General features: G+C 32.3%; 1 protein-coding gene across 1 annotated transcript in view; it reads right to left on the bottom strand.

Moving 5' to 3' along the window:
- Positions 1–21,514, bottom strand: part of Dpit47 (DNA polymerase interacting tpr containing protein of 47kD) — a 33,851-nt gene extending 12,337 nt beyond the window's left edge. The window contains exons 1-4 of the mRNA XM_072526247.1: positions 21,251–21,514; positions 20,966–21,083; positions 7,801–7,972; positions 3,085–3,398 (exon numbers count right to left, since the gene is read on the bottom strand). Coding sequence (XP_072382348.1) covers positions 3,085–3,398; positions 7,801–7,972; positions 20,966–21,083; positions 21,251–21,403 — 757 coding nt within the window. The 5' untranslated portion in view covers positions 21,404–21,514. The remainder of the gene's footprint in view (positions 1–3,084; positions 3,399–7,800; positions 7,973–20,965; positions 21,084–21,250) is intronic.
- Positions 21,515–22,659: the final 1,145 nt, after the last annotated feature.

The following is a 22,659-nucleotide window of genomic DNA, read 5'->3' as shown; positions in this document are numbered from 1 at the left end:
GCACATCTAAGGCATCTCCTCGAAGAGCGATAGTCAGGTTTACAGCCTTTTCTTTTTCAGACCATCCATTTGCTCTTGCGGCTGATTCGAACTGTTTCATGTAGTTGTTCCATGATGATTTTCCGTCGAAAGTTGGGACTTTAACATGAATAGAACCTCCACTTCCTTCAAATTTCGGCCGTGTCTCCAACTTAAATTTCGTCTCGTCTTCTTTTATCTCCACTGTAATCGGATTGTTACCTCTCTCTGCTGTCCCTGTTTCTTCCATCTTCCTTTCCATCTCTTTAATCTTTTCTTCGAAGGCCAACTTATCGGCAGCAACTTGGTTTTTTAGCGAAGACACTCTATCGTCAAGAGCAGATATTTCAGAAGTGACTTTAGAGATGTTAGCAGAAACTTTGCTTTCCAGAGAAGAAATCTCGTTAGAAACTTTGCTTTCTAAAGAAGCGATGTCGCCGGATACTTTGTTCTCCAATGATGCGATGTCGCCGGAAACTTTGGCTACATCAGAAGACACTTTCGAAATATCGTCGGAAACTTTGTTCTCTAATGATGCGATGTCGCCGGAAACTTTCGAAATCGACGAGAGGACAGCATCATGTTTGTCTTCAAATATATAAGTCTCTGGATCTAGTCCTTCTTCTAGCAAAGCGTTCTTTAGTCGTTGGACTAACTCAGCCTTTTTTCCGGTAGAAGCTAATTCTCTGTCTTCAAGATGTCTTCTTAAATTAGTCACTGTCAGCTCATAAATCGTAGCCATTTTCACAATTTATTTTATATTCACTTGTATTATTATTATAAGTCTAATTTATGTTCGATCTCACTCTGACACCATTTGTTGTGAATTTATTAATTGTTAAGTCTTTAATTTATAATGTCTTGTTCTTATCTTAATTCATTAAAAAGCACAATGACTGATATTTATTTATTTTCACTAAACATACATAATTTATTAAAAAGCGAACGTAACATTTTATCGCGAGCGCGTCGTCCGAATTAACTGTCCCTTCCAAATAAAGTTCCGTTATTATATACCAGTGCCGTTATCTCGAAAAATCCAAAACCTTCGATGGCGAAACGGTAAAGGCAAACTGGATTTCCCTCGCACTGGTTCTGGAAGGTCGCTCAGGTAAATCGAGGCCTCTCGTAATCTCTACAACATATTAGAATAAAAACATGTTTTAAAGGTTAAAAACTATGACTCATATTTTTACGTAACAATATAAACATTTCTGGTTTGCATATATTATTAATTGCATCCTTTGATCGTGATGCCGCCTAATATTCCGCGTCAAATAAATATCCATTTGGGTTGGTGAGAAAGTATTGCGGGGAAGAGAATGACATCACTCTGCAATGGATTGCCGAAGTGGTCACTACATTGTTTAGTCCGGATTTTTATTTTTTTAAATTCGATATTGTACGTTCGGTTTTCGTTTTTTTTTGTCATGGAAATATAGTGATTTATATAAGTGATTTACTCTACGATAGAACGTCATAGCGTTTGGTTTTATTGTGAGTCCTGGTTTTTCATCAAATTCGTTATTGTTTGTTCGTTGTTCGTTTTTTTCATGGAAATACAGTGTAAAGTCATAGTAGCAGTTAAATGTGTAGTTTAAGTGAAGTTTGGATTAAGATTTCGAAGAAAAAACATTCGGCGTTTGTAGTCTTCAAAAGCCGGCAAATTTTTTTGTGGAGAGGTGAATTTAATCAAATGCAATGTGGCAGTTTTGTTGATTTAATCACCGTTTTGTTGTATTGTGTCCTAAGTGGGAGATTTGTAAAGCAGCGCTACAACAATTTGAGAGGTCCACATGGTTTCAAGCAGGACCGTTTGAGAGACCGAGCTTTGAAGATTGCAGTTTTTTGTCATCCAGGATAATCCGAGGCCCGAATCCAGTGTCCAACTTCCAAAGAATCGTCTATTTGTGTTCCCTGGTCATTTCAGACAAATTTGTAGCTTATGGGACACAGTTGTGTGTTATTTTGCAGTATTTTGGTTCATTTCAGATCCCAAAAACTTTCTTAACGGAAATACATCAGCCAGAGTGATATAAGATACATTTTTGTTAAAAAATTTTTTAAGTAAAAATAGACATTTTTCATTAATAAAAAAAATTGCTTTCATGACAAGTTAAAAAATTGTAATAAATAAAATTATACGTTTTATGGATTAGCTGATAGTCATATTAGGTAGGTAAATGCAATTAATTTTAAAAATTTAATTAATATTTCACAAGGTTAAATATTTCATTTCAACATATGACAGTTAGTATTATCTTTTTCTGACAATAATTGGTACATAACTATAAATTTGATTTGTTTTGTTTTAAAAGGTTAACCTCAAAAATCTAGATATTCTCATTTTAATAATAATTTAAATTCCTATTGTGTCCCCAACGTCTGGAGCTTGTTGTAAACCGTTACAAATACCACCATTGTAAGTTTGTTTTTAAATTCCGTTAATTTTATTTGTAATAACTGTTTATGGTGAAGTAATAATAAATATGTAATGTTTCTCTCTAAACCAAGTGTAGAATTATTTCCTTTAAAAAGATTTTCACTCCTTTAATAATTTTTAGGAAAGAAATGCCTTTCTTTCCATCCAGCAGGAAGATTCTTGTAAACGGCGTCCTTTTAAAATAGTTTAGGAACCTTCTTGTGTGTGTTGCCCAGGAAATCTATGTAAGTATTTTTTTGATTCATTTCTTTGTAGTTACCTCTTTCCAGTCCCTCTTTTATTCACTTACTTACGACCCAGCTCTCCAACCAAACCAAGAGTAGCCATTCGCAGACGTTTCGGTTTGTTTGCTTAGACTATCTCCAGCCCAGTAATTTCTGTCCCCAGTTTTCCTACCCAATGTGGTAGGCAAATATAACCGCTATAATATATATATATATATATATATATATATATATATATATATTATATATACATATATATATATATATATGTATATATATATGTATATATATATATACATATATATATATATATATATATATATATATACATATATATATATATATATATATATATATATATATATATATAAATATATATAGTATGTATTGTTAACTTACCTTTTGATCCTCCTTCTATATTATAACCTCTGCTAATAATCTCATTTATTAGCACTTTTTCTTCTTTCTCTCTCTTTTTTGCTACTTGCTCTCTTTTTCTTTCGTCCCTCTCTTTTAACTTTTCTGCATTAGTACACTTTTTTCTTAAATCTAATACGGTTTTATTTTCCTTGTCTTTCGTTAATAAAATATCACAGTACTCAACAGCTTTTTTGTATTTCTTCATTTCAAAGCAACAGTTTGCAGCTCTTGTTAGCGCTTTGTCATAGTTAGGTTTGAGTTTTAAAGCTAGTTCACAATCCTGCAGCGAAGATCTGAAAAATTAGGAGTAGTTGAATAATAAATTTGTATTCTATTTACATAATAGCATTAGTAATTAGAAACAAGAACAAATGACAAATTTCAGTACAAGTAAGAGAAGACGGATCAACACTTTAATTAATGATAAGGTCAAAATATGTATCATCTGAATATAAAACAAAGCAGAAAGAAGTATTCAATAAAGAAAATTTAGAATATTTACTTCATCAGAACGACATCACTATAGCTCTATTATCTGAAACCTGGTTCAAACTGGGAAAATATTATAATTTTAAAGAATTTAATTGTGTTCGAGCTGATCGCCTTGATGGATATGGCGGTTGTGCAATCCTTTTGAAATCCAACATCATATATGAAGAAATAAATTTTCAAAATACGTATTCGTTTACATATAAGTGTATTTCAATAAAAATTTCACATTTCAAGAAACCTTTACATATAATTTCTCTATATAATGAACCCAGGAATAAAGTTTTAATTCAACAATGGATCAATTTTTTAGAAAATATACCAAAACCATTTATAATTGGAGGCGATTTTAACGCACACAATTTGGCATGGGGCTGCGAAGTTGATGATAGATTAGGTAAAGATCTTCTAGATGCTATAGAATACTGTAATTTAGAATATTTAAACGACGGATCCCCCACTCTTGCTATTTCCAATAAACCTTCTGCTGTAGACTTAACCATTTGTTCCCGAGATATTGCCTCTCATTTTCGTTGGAATACTCTACAAGAACCTTATGGATCTAATCATGTGCCAATTATTTTTTCATCACAAAGTTTCTCCGCAGCAGAAGCCACATCCAGTAGAAAACATAGAATATGGAACCTTAGCAGAGCCAATTGAATGATCTATACCAGTACTTTGGAAACAATGAAAATACCATTAATCTACGAAGAATTGTTGACAAATATAAACCAAGCAGCCAACGTCGCTATCCCAAAACATTCTTCCATTAAAGAAAAAAACAAAGGTCATATTCCGAAACCATGGTGGAACAATCATTGTCAGTTAGCAGCTGAAAATAGAAAACATGCGTTTATAAATTATAAACAGAATCCAACCGGCATGGGTTCCAAATGACGACACTGTACAAGAACATATCCAAACAGTACCCCGACAAAACCACAATTTTGACGAAAATTTTCATTTATGGGAATTGCATCGAGCCCTTGAACAAAGAAATAATACTTCTCCAGGTATTGACAATGTGTCATATTCGCTGTTATACAACTTACATATAGAATATAAAATTTCACTAGTAAACATTTTCAACAATATTTGGAAAAATAAGACACCGGTACCAAATAGTTGGAAAGAGTACCTGGTAATTCCGATTAAAAAACCTGGCAGACCAGAACGTGATCCAAGTTCTTACCGACCTATCTCCTTATCTTCATGTGTTTTAAAAACATTTGAAAGAATAATTAAAAATAGATTTGAACATTGGCTAGAACACGATAGTATACTTCCAAGTTCCCAATATGGTTTTCGCAAGTCTAGGTCCACTCAAGACGCAACTACAGCTCTAGTTACTTCAATTCAGCTTAATTTTACATCAAATAAGTCTACAGCAGCTGCGTTCCTTGACGTTTCTGCTGCTTTTGATAATGTTAATTTAAACATTCTTTACCAAAAAATGTTGTATATTGGAATCCCTAGATCATTTGCTCTCTTTTTAAAATCTTTGTATTCTAACAGACTAACTTTTTTAAAAATTAATAATGAGGAATTTTCATACTCTCGACTCACTAATATTGGATTGCCACAGGGGAGTATTTTAAGCCCGATTTTATACATCCTGTACAACATAGATCTTGAAGTTAGTATACCGAACCATACAAAAATTCTTCAATATGCTGATGATGTTGTTTTATACACAGCAGGAAAATTGTTAAGTACCTGTGAGGATAATTTGAAAGTCACATTAGAAATCGTAAATCAGTACTATGAAGAAATAGGTTTATCAATTTCTGACACAAAAACTGAGGTGTGTTACTTTTCACAAAAACATAGAGTTCCACAAGGCAATCTTAATGTGGGAAAGTTTAATTTCCCTATAAAAAACTGTATTAAGTATCTTGGTATAAATCTAAACACATCTAAACAAACTTGAAATTCAAAAAAATAAATGCCTGAGATTATGCCTAGGTTATTTAAAATCCACTCCAGTCCAAATAATGGAAAATGAAGCGGTGGAACCTCCATTGCATTTACGCCGCCAATTTCTTAGCGACAAATTCACAGTCCGAATTATGTCCAAAAATTATAAATACCTTCAAGATCTTAATGAGCTATCAGTTTTAGACCTCACCCATAGGTACTGGAGAACTAAAAAATCTATACCTTTGGTAGAAAGCTATCTAAGTACGGTAAAATATAACGATATTCTCTATAAAAACCAAATTCCGCCCTACTACGGTGAAATGGCAAAAACACTATTTTCTAGAAAGGTTAGGATATGTTACTTAAACTCACATTTACTCCCAAATATGTTTGATATAATTATTAAAGAAAAATGGACAAATTATCAGTACATTTTTACTGATGGGTCAAAAGATGCAAATGGAACGGGCTGTGCAATGTTCCACGAAAATAAAAATTACCATCACCAGTATAGCTTACTCAGTGAATGCTCAATATACACAGCAGAAATGATGGCAATAATGTTTGCTCTTCAGTATGTAGTACTGAATCCGACTAGCAACTATGTTATATTTACTGACAGTAAAAGCGTGGTCGACAGATTTAACAACATTCAAACAGTTAAACAAATAAACCACATTGAACTGGAAATTCTTAAAATTCTTTATGAAACTATACAATTAGGATTAAATGTAATAATTACATGGATCAAGGGCCATTCGGGAATAAAAGGCAATGAGATCGTTGACAATTTGGCTAAATCAGCATACATGCTTGGAGAAAAAGTAAACAGAAATTTAATTCCAGCGACAGATATTGACACCGTTAGTAGACAAAAACTTAAAAATAATTGGCATTTACATTACAGAGAATGTAAGACTGGCTTAAACTTTTATCATTGTAACACTAGGATACCCTCCATAAGATGGTTCTACACAGAATCTAATCGACATTTTATAAAGACCATTAATCGGCTGAGAGCAAATCATGCTCTTACGCCATCTTACATGCATGGAATCGGCTTATCAAATACTCCCAATTGTACTTGTGGTAAAATAGGCGATCTAACACATATTATTATATTAGAATGTGATTTACAAATTATTAATATAAACGAACTTTATAAAGAATTAATAAATTCTAAGTGTTGTTTTCCAACAAACCTTAATCTTTTAATATTTTCAAATAATATGGAAATTCTTCATTGCATTTACAAACATGTTAAAATATGTAAATATAAGTTGTAAATAGTATATAGGCGTAATCTGTTAATATGGTTTGAAAAAAAAAAAACAAAATAAAACAAAAAAAAAAGTATACCACAAATTAAAAAAAAAACATAAAAGAATTAAGAAAATAGAAATAGAACAAAAAACAAAAAAATAAATCCAAAAAAAAGCAAAAAACAAAAAAAAATCAAAACAGCAACAAAACAAAAAAATAATAAAAGAATAAAAAAAACAAAATAAAAATATATCAAAACAAAATGTATGTACCTATCCATAAAAATATTAGCCATATGTAGTACTAACATTTGACTATGAATCTACAATCAATAATAATTGAAATTCAGTCGATTTTAACAATAAACACAAACAAGTCTGGCTAATTGGCTCTGCCAAAGCCATTTAGCCATTTTTCAGAAAAAAAAAATCCAAATTCCACGCTACGGATCTAAATGTTCCCCTGTCTTTTGTATAAAATATTAGACTAAGGTTACTTTCTGCCCACTCTACAAGTGTTTTGCCGTTCTTGTCATTGCTGTCATATTTCCACATCGTGTGATGGCTATTAAAACCTCCCATACTGCGGATGGTGAAGATGAGGCAGTACTTCAGGGGCCATTGGATTTCTGGAGGCTTGTATATATATATATATATATATATATATATATATATATATATATATATATATATATATATATATATATATTAGCAATTGTGAGTTCTTTTATTTTTACTGTAATGATTTGAATGTTGCAATTGGTACTTTTGCTGAAATCATTATTTTGTATCTATATTCGAAATTCTTATTCGTAATCACTAGACAATCACGTAAAAAAATCACGTTAGGAGAATTTATTTTATAAATAAAAACCTTTTAACTACTGCTTTTTACACACTTCAGATTACTTATGTCAAAGATTTCAAGATTATTTTTGAATTTAAAAGTCCTACCAGTAGTTTATTTTATATATGTTTTATTAGTAAAAATATTTCCAATAATGTACAATGTAAAGCTTACCTAAAATTTTTCAAAAAGAAGTGTGCTGCAGCCCTGTTATTTAATAGAGTTGCATTGATATCTGGATCTTTGCATTTAACTTTAATTCCCTCCGTGTATGAAATAACAGCTAATCTGTAGTTTTTATACTTAAAATTAAAGTTTCCATCATCCTTATAACTTACAGCCAAATCTGAAACAATAAAATACATATTATCGTAGACTGTAGATTTTACAGGAATCGTTTGGCTTCATTAAATTAACGGAGGACGGGGAGGGTAGAGCCCCGTGTTACTTTATGTAATCACGACACCCTCAAATGTTGTCGGACTCGTAGGGGTAGAGTTCCGCTTACGGTCGTATGCCGAAAGGCCAGGAAGACCTGGGTCCTGCCAATATTCTTATTGGAGGGTACACGAATTTATTCAATGTTCTGAAAGCTGACATTATTCCTTTCTTTTTTATGTGTTTGCATTTTTGGTGATATCTTGCTTGCATATGTAATCGAGCAAAAAGTATTGGGTTTTTCCTGTTGGTGGAAAGACTAATTTCAGGGCTTGTAGCCATTGTTTACTGCTGTTTGTCCAGTGATATTAAATTATATCTCGAAGTTGTTTTTTGACATGGGAATATTTTTTAATCTGTGTAACATACTATGATGCGCTGACAATGTATGCTGTATAAGATGGGATGAGGAATTGTATATAGTCGTGTTAGTATGGGTAGGTTTATGGAATACGGAAAGCTCATGTTTGTTTTTGTTTAAATCTAGAAAATTTATGAATTGATTCTGTTCTGTTTCTATTGTAAATTCAATATGACTATGGAGGAGGTATGGAAGATAAGAATTGGTCAAGTTGTCTGTTAGTTCCTGTAAAGCATACATATATCGTCCATGTATTTCCACCAATATAAAAACTGTTTGAATACGGGATGTTTTGAAATCTTTGTTTATAGATGATCCATAAAAATATCTGATAGTAATGGGCTTAAAGGATTACCCATGATGTCCTACACTGTTATTTGTATATATTTCATTATTAAACTAAAAGTAGTCTTGATTTATGCAAATTTCAAGCAGACCTAAAATTTCAGATGTAATGATTGGATTTTTTATATTATGGTCTATAGAAAATGTCACACCGAGAGTGCAGTACGGCTAATATAGGAATGCACAATTGCCGGATTTCACGCCTTGTGCTTGGCGATACAAACAGGTCCAAGTGGTAGTCACAGAACCATACCCAGATCTCTACGCCGGGCTCTGTTATTTATTATAAAATAATATATTGATAAAATAATTGCCTCAAGTAGCCAAATAAGAGGCATGAATTTGAATGAAAAAGACCTTAAGTTTTTAGCGAGAATTTTATTATAAAACTGTATACTTTATTAAACTAACAAACGTATTTTAAATTACATTTCTTGATAGCTATAAATATACCGGGTGGAACCTCCGGTAACTCGATTTACGTGCACCCAGCCCAATATCCAAGAAAAACTTTTTCTTTTGTAAATATGTGAAAAATTATCAGGAATGGGAATATTGAAAAAGCTTTGCACATTTTTTAATCCCGGCGATGTTATTAAAAAAACAAGTTGCGCACTTGAATCACTGCGAAATTTTAACACCTATGAAATTTTTTTTTGTGGAAATCTGAAGTGTAGTTTTTGTCCTTGTTAAAACATAATACAGTCTCGCATTTTTTACACACAACATAAATTTACCTAGTTCCTTGGCATAGCAACCTGGTAGTTTTCAGCGAAACCTTGTGTTATTCCATATGGGATAATAGTTTTCCTTGCCCACACGAGCAGGTATAAGGTTTATAGTGTAAGTTATTTAACATTATATTATATTTATACTTTATTAAACTAACAAATATATTTTACATTACATTTCTTGATAGCTATAAATATACAGGGTGGAACCTCCGGGAACTCGATTTCCGTGCACCCAGCCCAATATGCGAAAAGCCCATACTCTGATTGGACTGGTAAATGCATTTTATTGGTTATACAGTGTAAAATAATCGAGGTTACTCACAGATATTCAATTAATTATACTAAAGTCGTCCTCTACATCCGAGATGTCGGATTCGCTTTTGCTACTCTCCCCTGTATTCGCGTGTATTATCAATTGGTCTACGTCATCTTGCAGGTTGTCCGCAGTTCACATCTCAGTTTCCGTTTTCTCAACAACATGAGTGACATAATTGCGCCAATTTTGCTCTGTGACGCGTGCGAAACCGTCGTCGATCAACTGGCGTACCTCGTCGTTTTTAAAAGTGGTATTATGGGTACCTACATATCGCTTAACTTGGTTCCACACCATTTCTATAGGATTCAATTCGCAGTGATATGGAGGAAGCCTTAAAATATAAACATTATGTTGTGAAGCATACTCATCAAGATGATACTTATCGTATTGATCTTTAAAAGCACGCGCTGCTTCTAATAGCTCGGATTTCAAATAACACTCCTCGAAAAAAATGTCTTTTTCCACTAGCCATTCCTTGATTGCAGCTTTATTCCAGGAATTGTTAGGGAATCTCTCTTTACGGGAGTGGTACGATACATTGTCCATTACAATGACATTCCTGCGACCATTATTTGGTAAATTTGATATTAATGTCTCCTTAAACCACGACTCAAAATATGCGGCATCCATTTCATCGTGATAGTCGCCATCATTTTTCTTTGTCATAAAAACACGCTTGGTGCCAGGAAGGAAACCTCCTAAAAAACCTGCATGCAATAAAACATATCGTGGACCTCGTTTAGTAGGTGCTTTTAAGCCAGTACTTAAACCTTTGAGAAAAGCATCACGACTGTTTTGTATCGTAGTATCGCACCATTCGTAATTTATAGATTGGCCAACATTAACCTACGATTCGTCCAAATATATGATATTGCAATGGTCTTTTCGCAAACGTCGTATAGTTCTCAAATAATTATGGCGCCAATGAATAATATCCTCTCGCTCCACCATGATGCTTCTTCGGCCACGTTTCTTATAAACAAATCCAATATCTTTCTGTCTGTATAAAGTAGAAAGAGACAACGGCTGTATATTCTCATTACCTTGTATGAAGTTATGTATATGCTTTAAGAATGGCGGCAAATTTTTCATGAAAAATTCACAATGAACAATTCTCCGTAGAATACTTCTTACACCCTCGTCATATGTGAATATTCTAGAATTTGATTGACACACTCGTTTTTTACGTTTTTTTGGCGATTTCAACGTTCCACTCTGTTTTTCTTTTTTGAAATTGTAAATGCTTCTTTCGCTAACACCAGTCATCAACGAAGTTGTTCTTGCTACAGCAGCACTTACATTAAGTTGTTCCGTATTTTGTAAAAAACACAACACAGTTAACACTACGAGTTTAGCGCAACCGTTAAATAATTCACCGGATTTAAACTTATGGGACTCCATGCTCTCTGTTAAAACTCGGACTAAATTTTGAAGTGTAGTTTCGTTTTCAAAAAGCACTTTCACCCCCTACGCATCCTTAGGATGGGTAGGGGGTGAAATAGGGAAAGCTTGGAGTTTATCAAATACTAATTATGACAAACAAGTTTATGGCCATATTTAGGTGATTATGTTAATGATGGTAATTTGTATCAGAAGTTTTTCAAAAGAAATGAAGACCTATTTATAGAAACAACATAACTGTATTTTTAATATTTTACATACAATAGAAAAAATCTAATTTCTATGAAAGAATTGGAAATTTGAATATTATATATATCTATAAATAATATCATTTCCAAGTTTCCAAATTCTTTCCTAGAAATTATGTAGGTTTTTTCTATTTTATGTAAAACATTAAAACTACAGTTATTGTATGTTGTTCTTGTAAAGAGGTGTTCAAATGTTACTCTTATGAATATGATTCAATTGTATATCTCATGTTGACGTTTTTATATGCAAAATTCATAGTTTTCGTTGTCAATAACTCATCAATGCCTTTTTATTCTACTGTATACGTATACATGATATAAAATATTTTACTCGTACTGACGGCAGATGCATTTTATCCAAGCCGGTCCTGTGAGACAATGAGCAATCAACAGCTGGAGAAAACCGACAACCCTGCGCGTTTATTCTCCATAAGAAAAGCATTGCCGTATCTTGGCCGTACTGCACTCTCAGTGTGACATTTTCTATATCTAAAACTAAAAGGTTTTATACTAAAACAAAAGTTTCTTTAGGAGGAATACTAGGAAAAAGATTTTTTACAGCAAATGAAATTAATCTAGAATTGTTGGATAATTGAAAATGTTTTATTTTATTAACTAGTTCTATTGTGTTTTTTACAATAAATTTAGGTAAAAATTTGTGTGTGTGTTCTAAAATGATCTCTAAGTTTTTTTGAAATTTTATATGACTGAGCTGTATAAAAAGAAACTACAGGTCTTATTGGGTGGTCAGGTTTGTGTGATTTAATAAAAGAGTATAATTTAGGGGTTTGTTGGTTCATAATATTGAGGTATTTCTGTTCTGTTGAATTTAATATTGATTTTTCTAACGTCAGTTTAATTTGTTTTTGATACTTTTCGGTCGGATCTTTGTTTATTGTTATATTTTGTTTTTTCAAAATTCTATTGTTTTGTTATTATATTCTATTGTATCTATAGCAATAGTAGTGTTACTTTTGTCTGCTTTTGTAAACACTATGTTGTCTTCCATCGATTTATTTTTAATTGAAATGGCTATTTGGTTCTCTTTGCAACAGGACTTTTTAGTTTCACTACACTTATCGGCAATAGATTTTGCAATGACACTTTTATCTATATTATTGGCATTTTTGTTTAACGATACTTCACATTCTACCCCCAAGTATTCTAAAGTTTTTTGATTATTATGTTGAGGCAAGTTGTGTTTAAATCCTTTCTCTAAAAGTTGTATCTCGCTATTACTGAATATAATATCTGTTAAATTTATAAATCTTAATATTGCAAATTAGATTATTTAGTTTTTTACATTGTGTATTACTCTCTTTTTATCGTTGTGTGATGTCATTTTTCTTGCTTTTCTTTGATGTCAAAAAGAACAATATGAAAAACCAAACATTTCTATGGATAAAATGAATTTTGCCTTGCAATTTTTAGAAGGCTCAGATTAAGGCAGAAATCTGAATTGTGTTTCGAAACTATTTTGCGGATTTATTTCTATGGATGTTTGGTTTTTCATATTGTTCTTTTTAGATGAACTGATAATGCTTTCTGAGTAGAAAGCGAAACGTCTTCAATAAATAGATGAAGTAGCCACCTTCTTTGTTTTTTATTTCTCCACTTTGACCGAAAAACCCACCACTTCCTTAATTTATATATATATATATATATATATATATATATATATATATATAGTTTGAGTTTAGTTCTTGAACCTTAATATATATTTTTTTAGCGGATATACGGTCTACCCAAAACACATAAAGAGGGTGTGCCGCTGCGACCTATTGTTTCATGCATTCAGTCTCCTTTTGAAAACCTTTCAAAATATTTGAAGAACATTATTTCCAACGTAATAAATAAAAATCCACACTATTTAAAAGACGCTGATCACCTGAAATTAAAACTCAAAAATATACATTTACCTCCAAATTATAAATTAGTTTCTCTCGATGTGGTATCTTTATACACCAATATTCCAATAGCTTTAGCGAAAGACATTATTAAAAAAAAGTGGAATGAAATCAAAGCGTTCACAGACATCCCTCTAGAAGAATTTCTGCTAGCAGTCGAAACAACATTAAAGTCAACCTATTTCCTATATAAAAACAAAATCTTCCAACAAACAGATGGATGTGCTATGGGTGCTAGCATATCCAGTGCCATCGCTCAATTAGTTTTAGAGCATCTAGAGGAAACTGTTTTAAATAAAATAGATTTTGATATACCTTTTTTCTATCGCTATATAGATGACTGCTTGAGCGCAGCACCAGAGGATAAAATGGATATTTTACTAAATGAATTCAATAACTTTCACCAAAAACTAAAATTTACATTAGAAATTGAAAAAAATCATCAAATTAATTTTCTGGACCTGACCTTACATAGAGAAAACAGCACTATAACTACTTCATGGTACACCAAAAAAACCTGGTCATCGAGATATCTGAATTTCAACTCTCATCATCCCCTGTCTCAAAAGAAATCAGTAGTTATCGGACTCGCCGATAGAGCTATTAGATTATCCGATCCTATTAATAGACCTCAGGCCATTAAAAAAGCAAAAACAGCACTAACACTTAATTCATACCCACACCACCTTATCGACAACACTTTCAAATCGCGACTGCATAAATTTTACAATAACAATAATAACAATGAAACCAACACGGTAAAGAAAAACTATATGTCTCTTCCCTATATAAAAGGATTATCAGAACAAATTGCAAATCTTCTGTCCAAACATAATATTATGGTTGCTCATAAAGGGCACAATCTTTTGAAAAAGAATTTTACAAGATTAAAAACAAAAACCCCTCTATTAAAAAGATCGCATGTTGTATATGAAATTCCCTGCTCGAATTGTGATGGAGTTTATATTGGACAAACCAGTCAGCTACTTAACTCAAGAATACGTTCCCACAAATATGACAAAAAAAACTCAACCGCCCTCACAAAACATGAAAACGAAAAAAAAACATAAATTTGATTTTGAGAAAACCAAGATCCTAAAAAGTGAACCCAACAGGAAAAAGAGAGAGCTTCTAGAGTCTATACAAATAAAAAAAAATAATAATGCAATAAATGATAAAAAAGATGTCAAAAATTTGAACAAAATATATTTTAACTTAATTTAAAAACACATAAAAAGACAATCTCAGAACGCCTATGATGTTAAAATAACTGGTTGTTTAAACGATAAACTAACTTCAATAAACAACACATTAGATCTAAAATATATTTTACATGTAGTGACTTAGTGGGTATGTCCTATGTTTTTAATATTATTTTAATTGTGACGTCTACTTGTTAGTAACAAATTTTTACATGCTTGGTAAGTCAAAAGTTTAACTTTTAAATCGTATTATGTCTATCATAAAATGTTTTTTAGTCAATATTACTTCTTGAAAAAGGCATGGATTTCCTGCCGAAACGTCGAAAAAATATATGAAAATGCCTTAGTATCAAATCAAATTTTTTTATGAACCTAAGCCCAAGAAAATCCACTAAAAATATATATATATATATATATATATATATATATATATATATATATATATATATATATATATATGTATATATATACATATATGTACATATATATATATATATATATATATATATATATATATATATATATATATATATATCACTGCTTTTATGTAAAATTCTTTTTTTTTTAACTTTAGAATTATAATGGTATTATACAATTTTTATTAAGTTTATGTAGTGTTTTTAATGATTTTAATATTTTAATATGTCAATATTATGTATTATATTAACGTCCATATCAGGGTTTCCTAATTCAATAAAGATTTCATTCATTCATAAATGTCTGATACAGAATAAGTTTTCAATTACTTCCTAAAGTTCAGATCAAGTAGAATGAAGTAAATCTGATTCCTGATGATTCTTCCTTCTCAGTCTGCGGATTATTTCCCACTATATAACTCCTTAGATGTTGCTTAAAAAATATGCCAAATGATAAAAGGTTGATCACTATAATTATGACCATTTTTATCTCATATCATTCATATCCGAAGGCCATTCAGTGTCTATCATCTGTGATCCTGCTGGTATCCTACAGCTCAGCGTCACCAACATCAAATATAATGTATTTTTAATTAAAATTGTTGTTTACTCTCGTAAAATATAATAGTTTATATAGAAATGCCACAAAAAATAGTTTCCAAATCACATAACAGATCTAAACAAGAGCTAAAAAGCAAACCTTCTGATTTTGTTGTGGTGCACCCACAAACAACAATAATTAATTATTTTGTTATATTTCTGTATATATACCTATTTATGAATCCTTCCTAGCATGAGTCTCAAATATTTACAACTGATAAATACAATTACTCTTTATTTTAGATATCCTTCCTTTTTTAATATCTTAAATACTACATACTTAAAAAATATTTTAAAACAAAGATATAAAAGGGTGAAAACAATCTTATAGAGGTTGAAGAATAAATTAGATCTAGAGACCTAGAAAATAGGATTAGAAGTTTATGACAAAACAGTGCAGGAGCAAATTGAAATGAAAAATATGTATGTTATACCAATGGTTTCTTAACACTTAGGGCCGATTGTTCGAACGCTAATCAAAACTTGATTGTAATCAAATATTTAATTACAATCAAAAACGTTACAGCAGCTATCAAAATTATTAAAAATTGCTTATTATGATTATTGATTTGTAAATAAAAACATGAAATTAACATTAGAAAGAGTTTAATTATGGTTTATTTTAAATTAAAACGCAAAATAATAAAATTGAATAAAATAAATCAGTCAACATAACTTCAAAATGTGACGTATTTGATTTTAATTAAATATTTGATTACAATCAAGTTTTGATTGGCATTCGAACAATTGGCCCTTAGGATATTAATGATGATGTTGTAAGACATGTAAGAGAAAATAATAAAACATATTAAAAAGCTAAAAAAAAGATCTTTAAGAAAGTATTAGTACTTGGTAAAACAATAACTGTAACAGAAATACAAATGATGTTGTTCTTTGTCTTGCTTATTTAGAAGAGTTTAAGAAATAATTATAAGATTTGTAACAAGTACATAAGGAAATAAAAAACTCTAACATTGAAGTAAAACACTTCTGTTGTAATTGGTATATTTAATTATTAAATTAAATTTTAAAATCCAAAAGGATCAAGTTCAAAACGTTTTCAGACTAATCAGTCCATCTTGGGTGGTGAACTTTGTAGTACTTGCAAAATCAACTCAAAACCAAACAGTGGTTGGGTTTAAATGGATTAAACAATACTTGAAATTATTAAATTATCTGGCAATATGCCGATGAACTTCCTGCTGATTGCCTACAGGGAACATAATAACATGCCAACTGAAACAGCTGGCATTTAACATTCCTACAGGTCAGATGTACAAACACTTTCAAGTAGGGACTTATGTTCCCTGTAGGCAATCTAAGTCCATCAGCCTATTGCCAGATAATTTAATAACTTTAAGTATGGTTAAACCAACCACTGTTTGTTTTTGAGGTTATTTTGCAAGTACTACAAAGTTCACTGAAGATGGACTGGTTAGTCCAAAAACGATTAGTGTTTTCAACTCTATGGTTTACAGCCAACTCGTGGGATCTATCAGATTTTAAGGAAATAAAACATAAATGCTGTGGGAGACCAAAGCTTAATGGGAAATATTATGTAATGTAAGGATAATTAGGATTCTGAATTAAAAATCCAAGCACAAAATGAGACATTAACAATAAAACACTTAAAAAGTCAGGATTGAAAATTTTAGTACCAAAACAATAATTAAAATCTAGAAGATTTGCCATTTTTCATATGATGGGAGTAGTAGATAAGATTATAAGAAATATAATAAAAAAAATGAAATAACTGACAATTGGACAAATTTTCCTTTATAAACTCTTAGGATATGTGGTTATATGAGCCCTAACAATTAAATATTAAAATAAACGAAAATTTATTCAAAAAAGTTCATCTTTATAACCTTGATTTTTGAATTAAATGATAAAAGCAATAATAGATTAAAGTCTAGCATAAACAGTACAATATTGGTTGAGGTGGTTTCTATAAGCTTTGAATTGCAGTGTTGGGGGAAAAATAAACAAAAATATTGCATAATATTGTGGGAACTAAATGTTCAGACAATTCAAGAAATTACTTTGTTAATATGGGGTTACATCTCCATGTGCCTTTACTACCGCAGCAATCATGTCTGGCATTGTTCTTGCTAAGGATGGATACAAGTCAGGGTAGAAACTATCCCATCATCATCATCAGTGGTGCTACAGCTCTAGTTGAGCCTTGACCTTCCCCAGTCTATTTCGCCAGTCGTTTCTGTTCATCGCCAACCGTTGCCAATTTGCCGCGCCGATTTTCCTTGCGTCCTCGTCCACACCGTCCCTCCATCTCAGTCGTGGTCTGCCTCTACTCCTATTTCCCACTGGGACCGATAATAGAGTTCGTCTGGGTGGGTAATTTTCATTTGCTCTTGACACATGTCCAGCCCATCTAAGCCTACCTATTTTTATGAAGGATATTACATCTCTACCATTTACTATTTTTTTATACTTCTCGTACAATTCGAAATTATATCGCCTTCTCCAAATACCATTCTCACAGAATGCGCCCATTATTCTTCTTAGTATCTTCCTTTCAAAGACGAGCAGAAGATTTGCGTCTGTTTTGGAGATGGTCCATGTTTCTGACCCATATGTCAGCACTGGTAGGATGAGTGTTCTATATATTATTAGTTTGGTTTTCTGGCTTAAATTTCTGTTTTTTAGCTGCTTGCTTAGTCCAAGATAACATTTGTTTGCTAGCAGTACCCTCCGTTTTACTTCTTTAGATGTGTCATTATCGTTTGTTATGAGAGAACCCAAATATGTAAACTTATTTACTACCTCAAAATTATATTGGTCTATACTGAAGTTTTCTTCGGCGTTTCTAGCTCTATCTCTGTTATTTGGAATAGATGCTAACATTTTGGTTTTTTCCTCGTTTATTTTAAGGCCCATATTTTGTGCGGCTGTCAAGAAGGTGGAAGTCATCTCTTTAAGTCCTTGTGTAGTACGTGCGATCAAATCCAGATCGTCAGCGTAAACGCTTGTGACATATCGCCTTGTATTTGCACTCTGCAGATCACTTTACTCATAGTTGTTTTTACGAGCCTTATTAATTTATGGGGAATGTTAAGTTCATTCATGGCTTCGTATAATTTACCTCTTAGGACGCTATCATACGCTGACTTAAAGTCCACAAAGAGATGGAACGTGTCAATATTAAATTCATTGGTTTTTTCTAAGATTTGACGTAGCACAAAAATCTGGTCAATTGTTGACCTACCTGGCCTAAAACCGCTTTGATACTCACCAAGGATTTCTTCCACGTACGTACTTAAACGGCTGTACAGGGTGTTGGAGAATATTTTGTACATTGTATTCAGAAGAGTTATACCCCTATAATTTTTACATTCCAACAAATCTCCCTTTTTGTGCAGTGGACATATGATTCCAGTGCACCATTCCTCTGGCATTTGTTCTTCTTCCCAGACTTTGACTATGATGTTGTGAATTTGGTGCATAATGCTGTTACCTCCATGTTTGATGAGCTCTGCGGGGATACAATCCACTCCTGGGGACTTGCTATTTTTGAGTCGTGTGATTGCGTCTTTCACTTCAAATATTGAGGGAGGTTCTACGTGAGTGTTATTTCTTGGTTTTTGGGGTGACGCATCATTTTCCACTTCGGTACCAAGTAGTTCTTTGAAGTGCTCAACCCATCTGCTTTGTACTGCGTCAGCGGTACTGACTATATGTCCATTTTTGTCTCTACACATCGTCAGCCGTGGTTTAAATTCTTTTCTTGTCTTATTTAGGATATTATAGAACTTTCTAGTTTCATTTTGCCCCTTTAATGATTGAAGCTCTTGCATAATCTGGTTTTCGAAGGTCCGCTTTTTCCTTCGATGTATGCGTTTTTCCTCCTTCCTAAGATCTTTGTACATTTGCTCCTTATCCCGTGTTCTTCTTTGTTGCATAAGTTTATATGCATAATTTTTTCTTTTAGTGATATCTTCACATTCATCGTCGAACCAACTGTTGCGTGGAGTGGATTCTTCTGGTCCTAGGACGTTGTTTGCCGCTTCCTTAATTGTTCTTCTACATATATCCCATTGCTCGCTAGCTGTTAAATTCTCATCTGTTGTGCTTTCATGTTCAAGGTAATTTTGATACCTTTCTAGTGCACGGGGCTCTTTCAAGAGTTTTAAATTGTAGCGAGTACTTTTCTTGCCCTTTTCTTTTTTTGCATTTGAGATTCTTGCTCTTATTTTTGCGCCTACTAAGAAGTGGTCTGAATCTATATTAGCTCCACGATAAGTACGTACATCCATTAGATTAGAGAAGTGCCTGGTTTCTATTAGGATGTGATCTATTTGATTTTTGGTTGTACCATCAGGCGACGTCCATGTTACTTTATGGATATTCTTATGGGGGAAGTAGGTACTTCCAACGACCATGCCCTTGGATGCTGCAAATCCTATTATTCTATTTCCATTGTCGTTGGTGACGTTTCCAAGAAACTATCCCATAATTCACCAAATTTCCTCTTCAAGTCAGTGACAATTTTCTGGGGATCAGGTCTGGACTGAAAGCCACGAGCGGATTTTAATGCTGTTGTCTCCAAACCATTTTTTAGTTATTTTAGTCATATGGCATGCACTCTTATCTTCTGAGACCCTCTGATGACATGCACTCCCAAATCATAATTCCTTTGGGAAACTTCACAGTTCTTTTAGGACAATATTTAGGGAATGTTTCATTTTACTTCTAATAAACCATTTTTGAAAGTCGCAAAGATCAAATTTCAATTTGTTACTGAATATAACCCTAGGCCAGTCATTAACGGTCCATACAATCTTCGACATTGCCCAATTGAAGTGATTTGCTTGTTGTTTCTCTGTTAGCATAGGTTTTTCTTCACAGTCCTGATTTGTGTATCCACTTCCTGCAGCTCTCCCTTGATAATTTTTTTTTCTATTTCTGTGTTACATTGTGCTCTGATAGCTCGTAAAGTGTTGTGACAGACCAGTATATAAATTTTAATCAGTAATCATTGATTCCTATTAGACACAATTCTCGATCTACCCAAACTTTTGCCTTTAGGTTCAACAATTACACTCTCACGATAATGCTTAAATATGTCCAAAATATTTAATATTTTATTATTATTAATGATAGACTTTAATGTATTGTTGATCTCATTCATTATATGATTCAAAAATCAGAAGATGGCAGCATGTCACCACAAACTGAACAGAATGACAATGAATCTTAGAGCAGGCAAGGATCCACAGAGGATTTTCAAGCCAAAGATAATGATGATCTCGTTCTTTAATTTTATAAGCAAGGTTGTGAAGATGAACTCTTGCAAAATTTAATTTGATATTTCATGTTTATAATACTTTTACATTTACAGAAGTGCTCATACCTTCTGGTTCATTTTCTTCAGGATCATATTTTAACTTCTGAAGTCCTTCAAAAAGGGGATGAAGCTCATCACCAGGTTTTGGGGGTTCTTTCATAAAAAATGGATGTTTTGCCATTTCCTAAAATAAAGTATATTCTGCAATCTACTACATAAAGACCAGAAACATGTGCATTAGCAAAGTTTTGCTTATTTCATTGAAAACTCTTTAAAAAATGTTTGCTAATATCATTAATTTTTTTATGTGTCTTAAATACTTTTTATACATAAATGCTAAAATATCTTTACCTCTTCCCAACGATCTTCGGGCCATCCATCTTCATATTTCTTTCTTGGTAATTTGTCAATAAACTCATCTAACTCTTTATCTAATTTGGCTGCCAGTTCCAACCTTTCTTGCTCGGTCCATGTCTTCTTTTCTACAGTTTCAGAATTATTCATTTTAAAAACAAAAAAGTGTTACAAGAACAAGAAACCCCATTCAAATAAAAACATAACCTAACATACTAGCTCATGTGCTTGGTGCTTGTGCATTTGCGCAAAGAATATAGACGCTTAAGTAGTATATAGACATGCAGATTAATTTTTTGACACAGGAGTCACAGGACGTCATTTATTACACCATGGGACACCATGATTTATAATGTTCTATACAGATTGTCCCAAAATTTATATTATTGTGAACTATTGGACATTTTTAACACGTTGACTGCCATATTAACAAAAAAAATTGCCGAGGAACTACTTACTATTTAGTTTCTTAATGCATGTGATAAAATACACATGAAGAAATTTGAGTTTTGTAATTTCATTGTAGTGGCTTTTAAAAACAGGCATATTTTAAATTAAAAATACATCGAAATTAACATTAAATACCAAATAAAAAGCATTGTATCTACATCAATCACTAATTGAAACAGGACCTTTTGATATAAATTTGAGGTTCGTACAGGCCATACCCTTTTATTACAATGGTATCAGTTTTTTTCTTAATAGCTATCGCCATGAATCAGATATTATTCATGGGGTCTGGAGGCAAGATTAGGTACCTACATGATAATAGAAATTAATTACATTTCATTCATATATAAGTCGCAGCAACATGGTCAATCAGAACTACCCATCGCTTTGTCAATACTTTTAAATTTAATTAAAAACATATATGATGCCTTCACACTAGTAATTTTTATTCAATTGCTCATTTAGCGCTTTAGCCAAACGGTCCACTATCTTATGGGTACTCTTTGTACTCACACAACAGTTAAATGTAAATGGAAGGATAAAAGGAATACATTAATATTGAGTACAAATCAGAGTACAGTAAGTCTGGAGAGAAAGATCATGGGGAAAAGTAGCATTTCCGACCGCCAGTAAGTGCGAAAATCTACGGTAGACGCCATAAGCAGGATCAAGAGGGAGATATCAATATGTAGGTGTAGGTGGATGGTGGCTTTCTTCTTCGATATAAGAAATGCTTTTAATAGTACTAGCTGGAAAATTATCGTCATACTACTGGGCGACTTGGGGATATGTCCTTCTCTGAAGAACTTGTTCAGGAACTACTTCACGGATATATGCATAACCATTGCAAGGGGTAACTCTATGACCACCAATCACCACGACGAGAGTGCAGCAGGGCTCTGACCTGGGGCCATTGCTATGAATTGTTCTGTACAACAAAATATTGGATGCAGACC

The sequence above is a fragment of the Diabrotica undecimpunctata genome, chromosome 3, assembly GCF_040954645.1.
Source record: "Diabrotica undecimpunctata isolate CICGRU chromosome 3, icDiaUnde3, whole genome shotgun sequence".
Classification (NCBI taxonomy): Eukaryota; Metazoa; Arthropoda; class Insecta; order Coleoptera; family Chrysomelidae; genus Diabrotica; species Diabrotica undecimpunctata.
The sequence above is the reverse complement of the archived record's forward strand: the minus strand, read 5'-3'. Positions and strand labels throughout refer to the sequence as shown.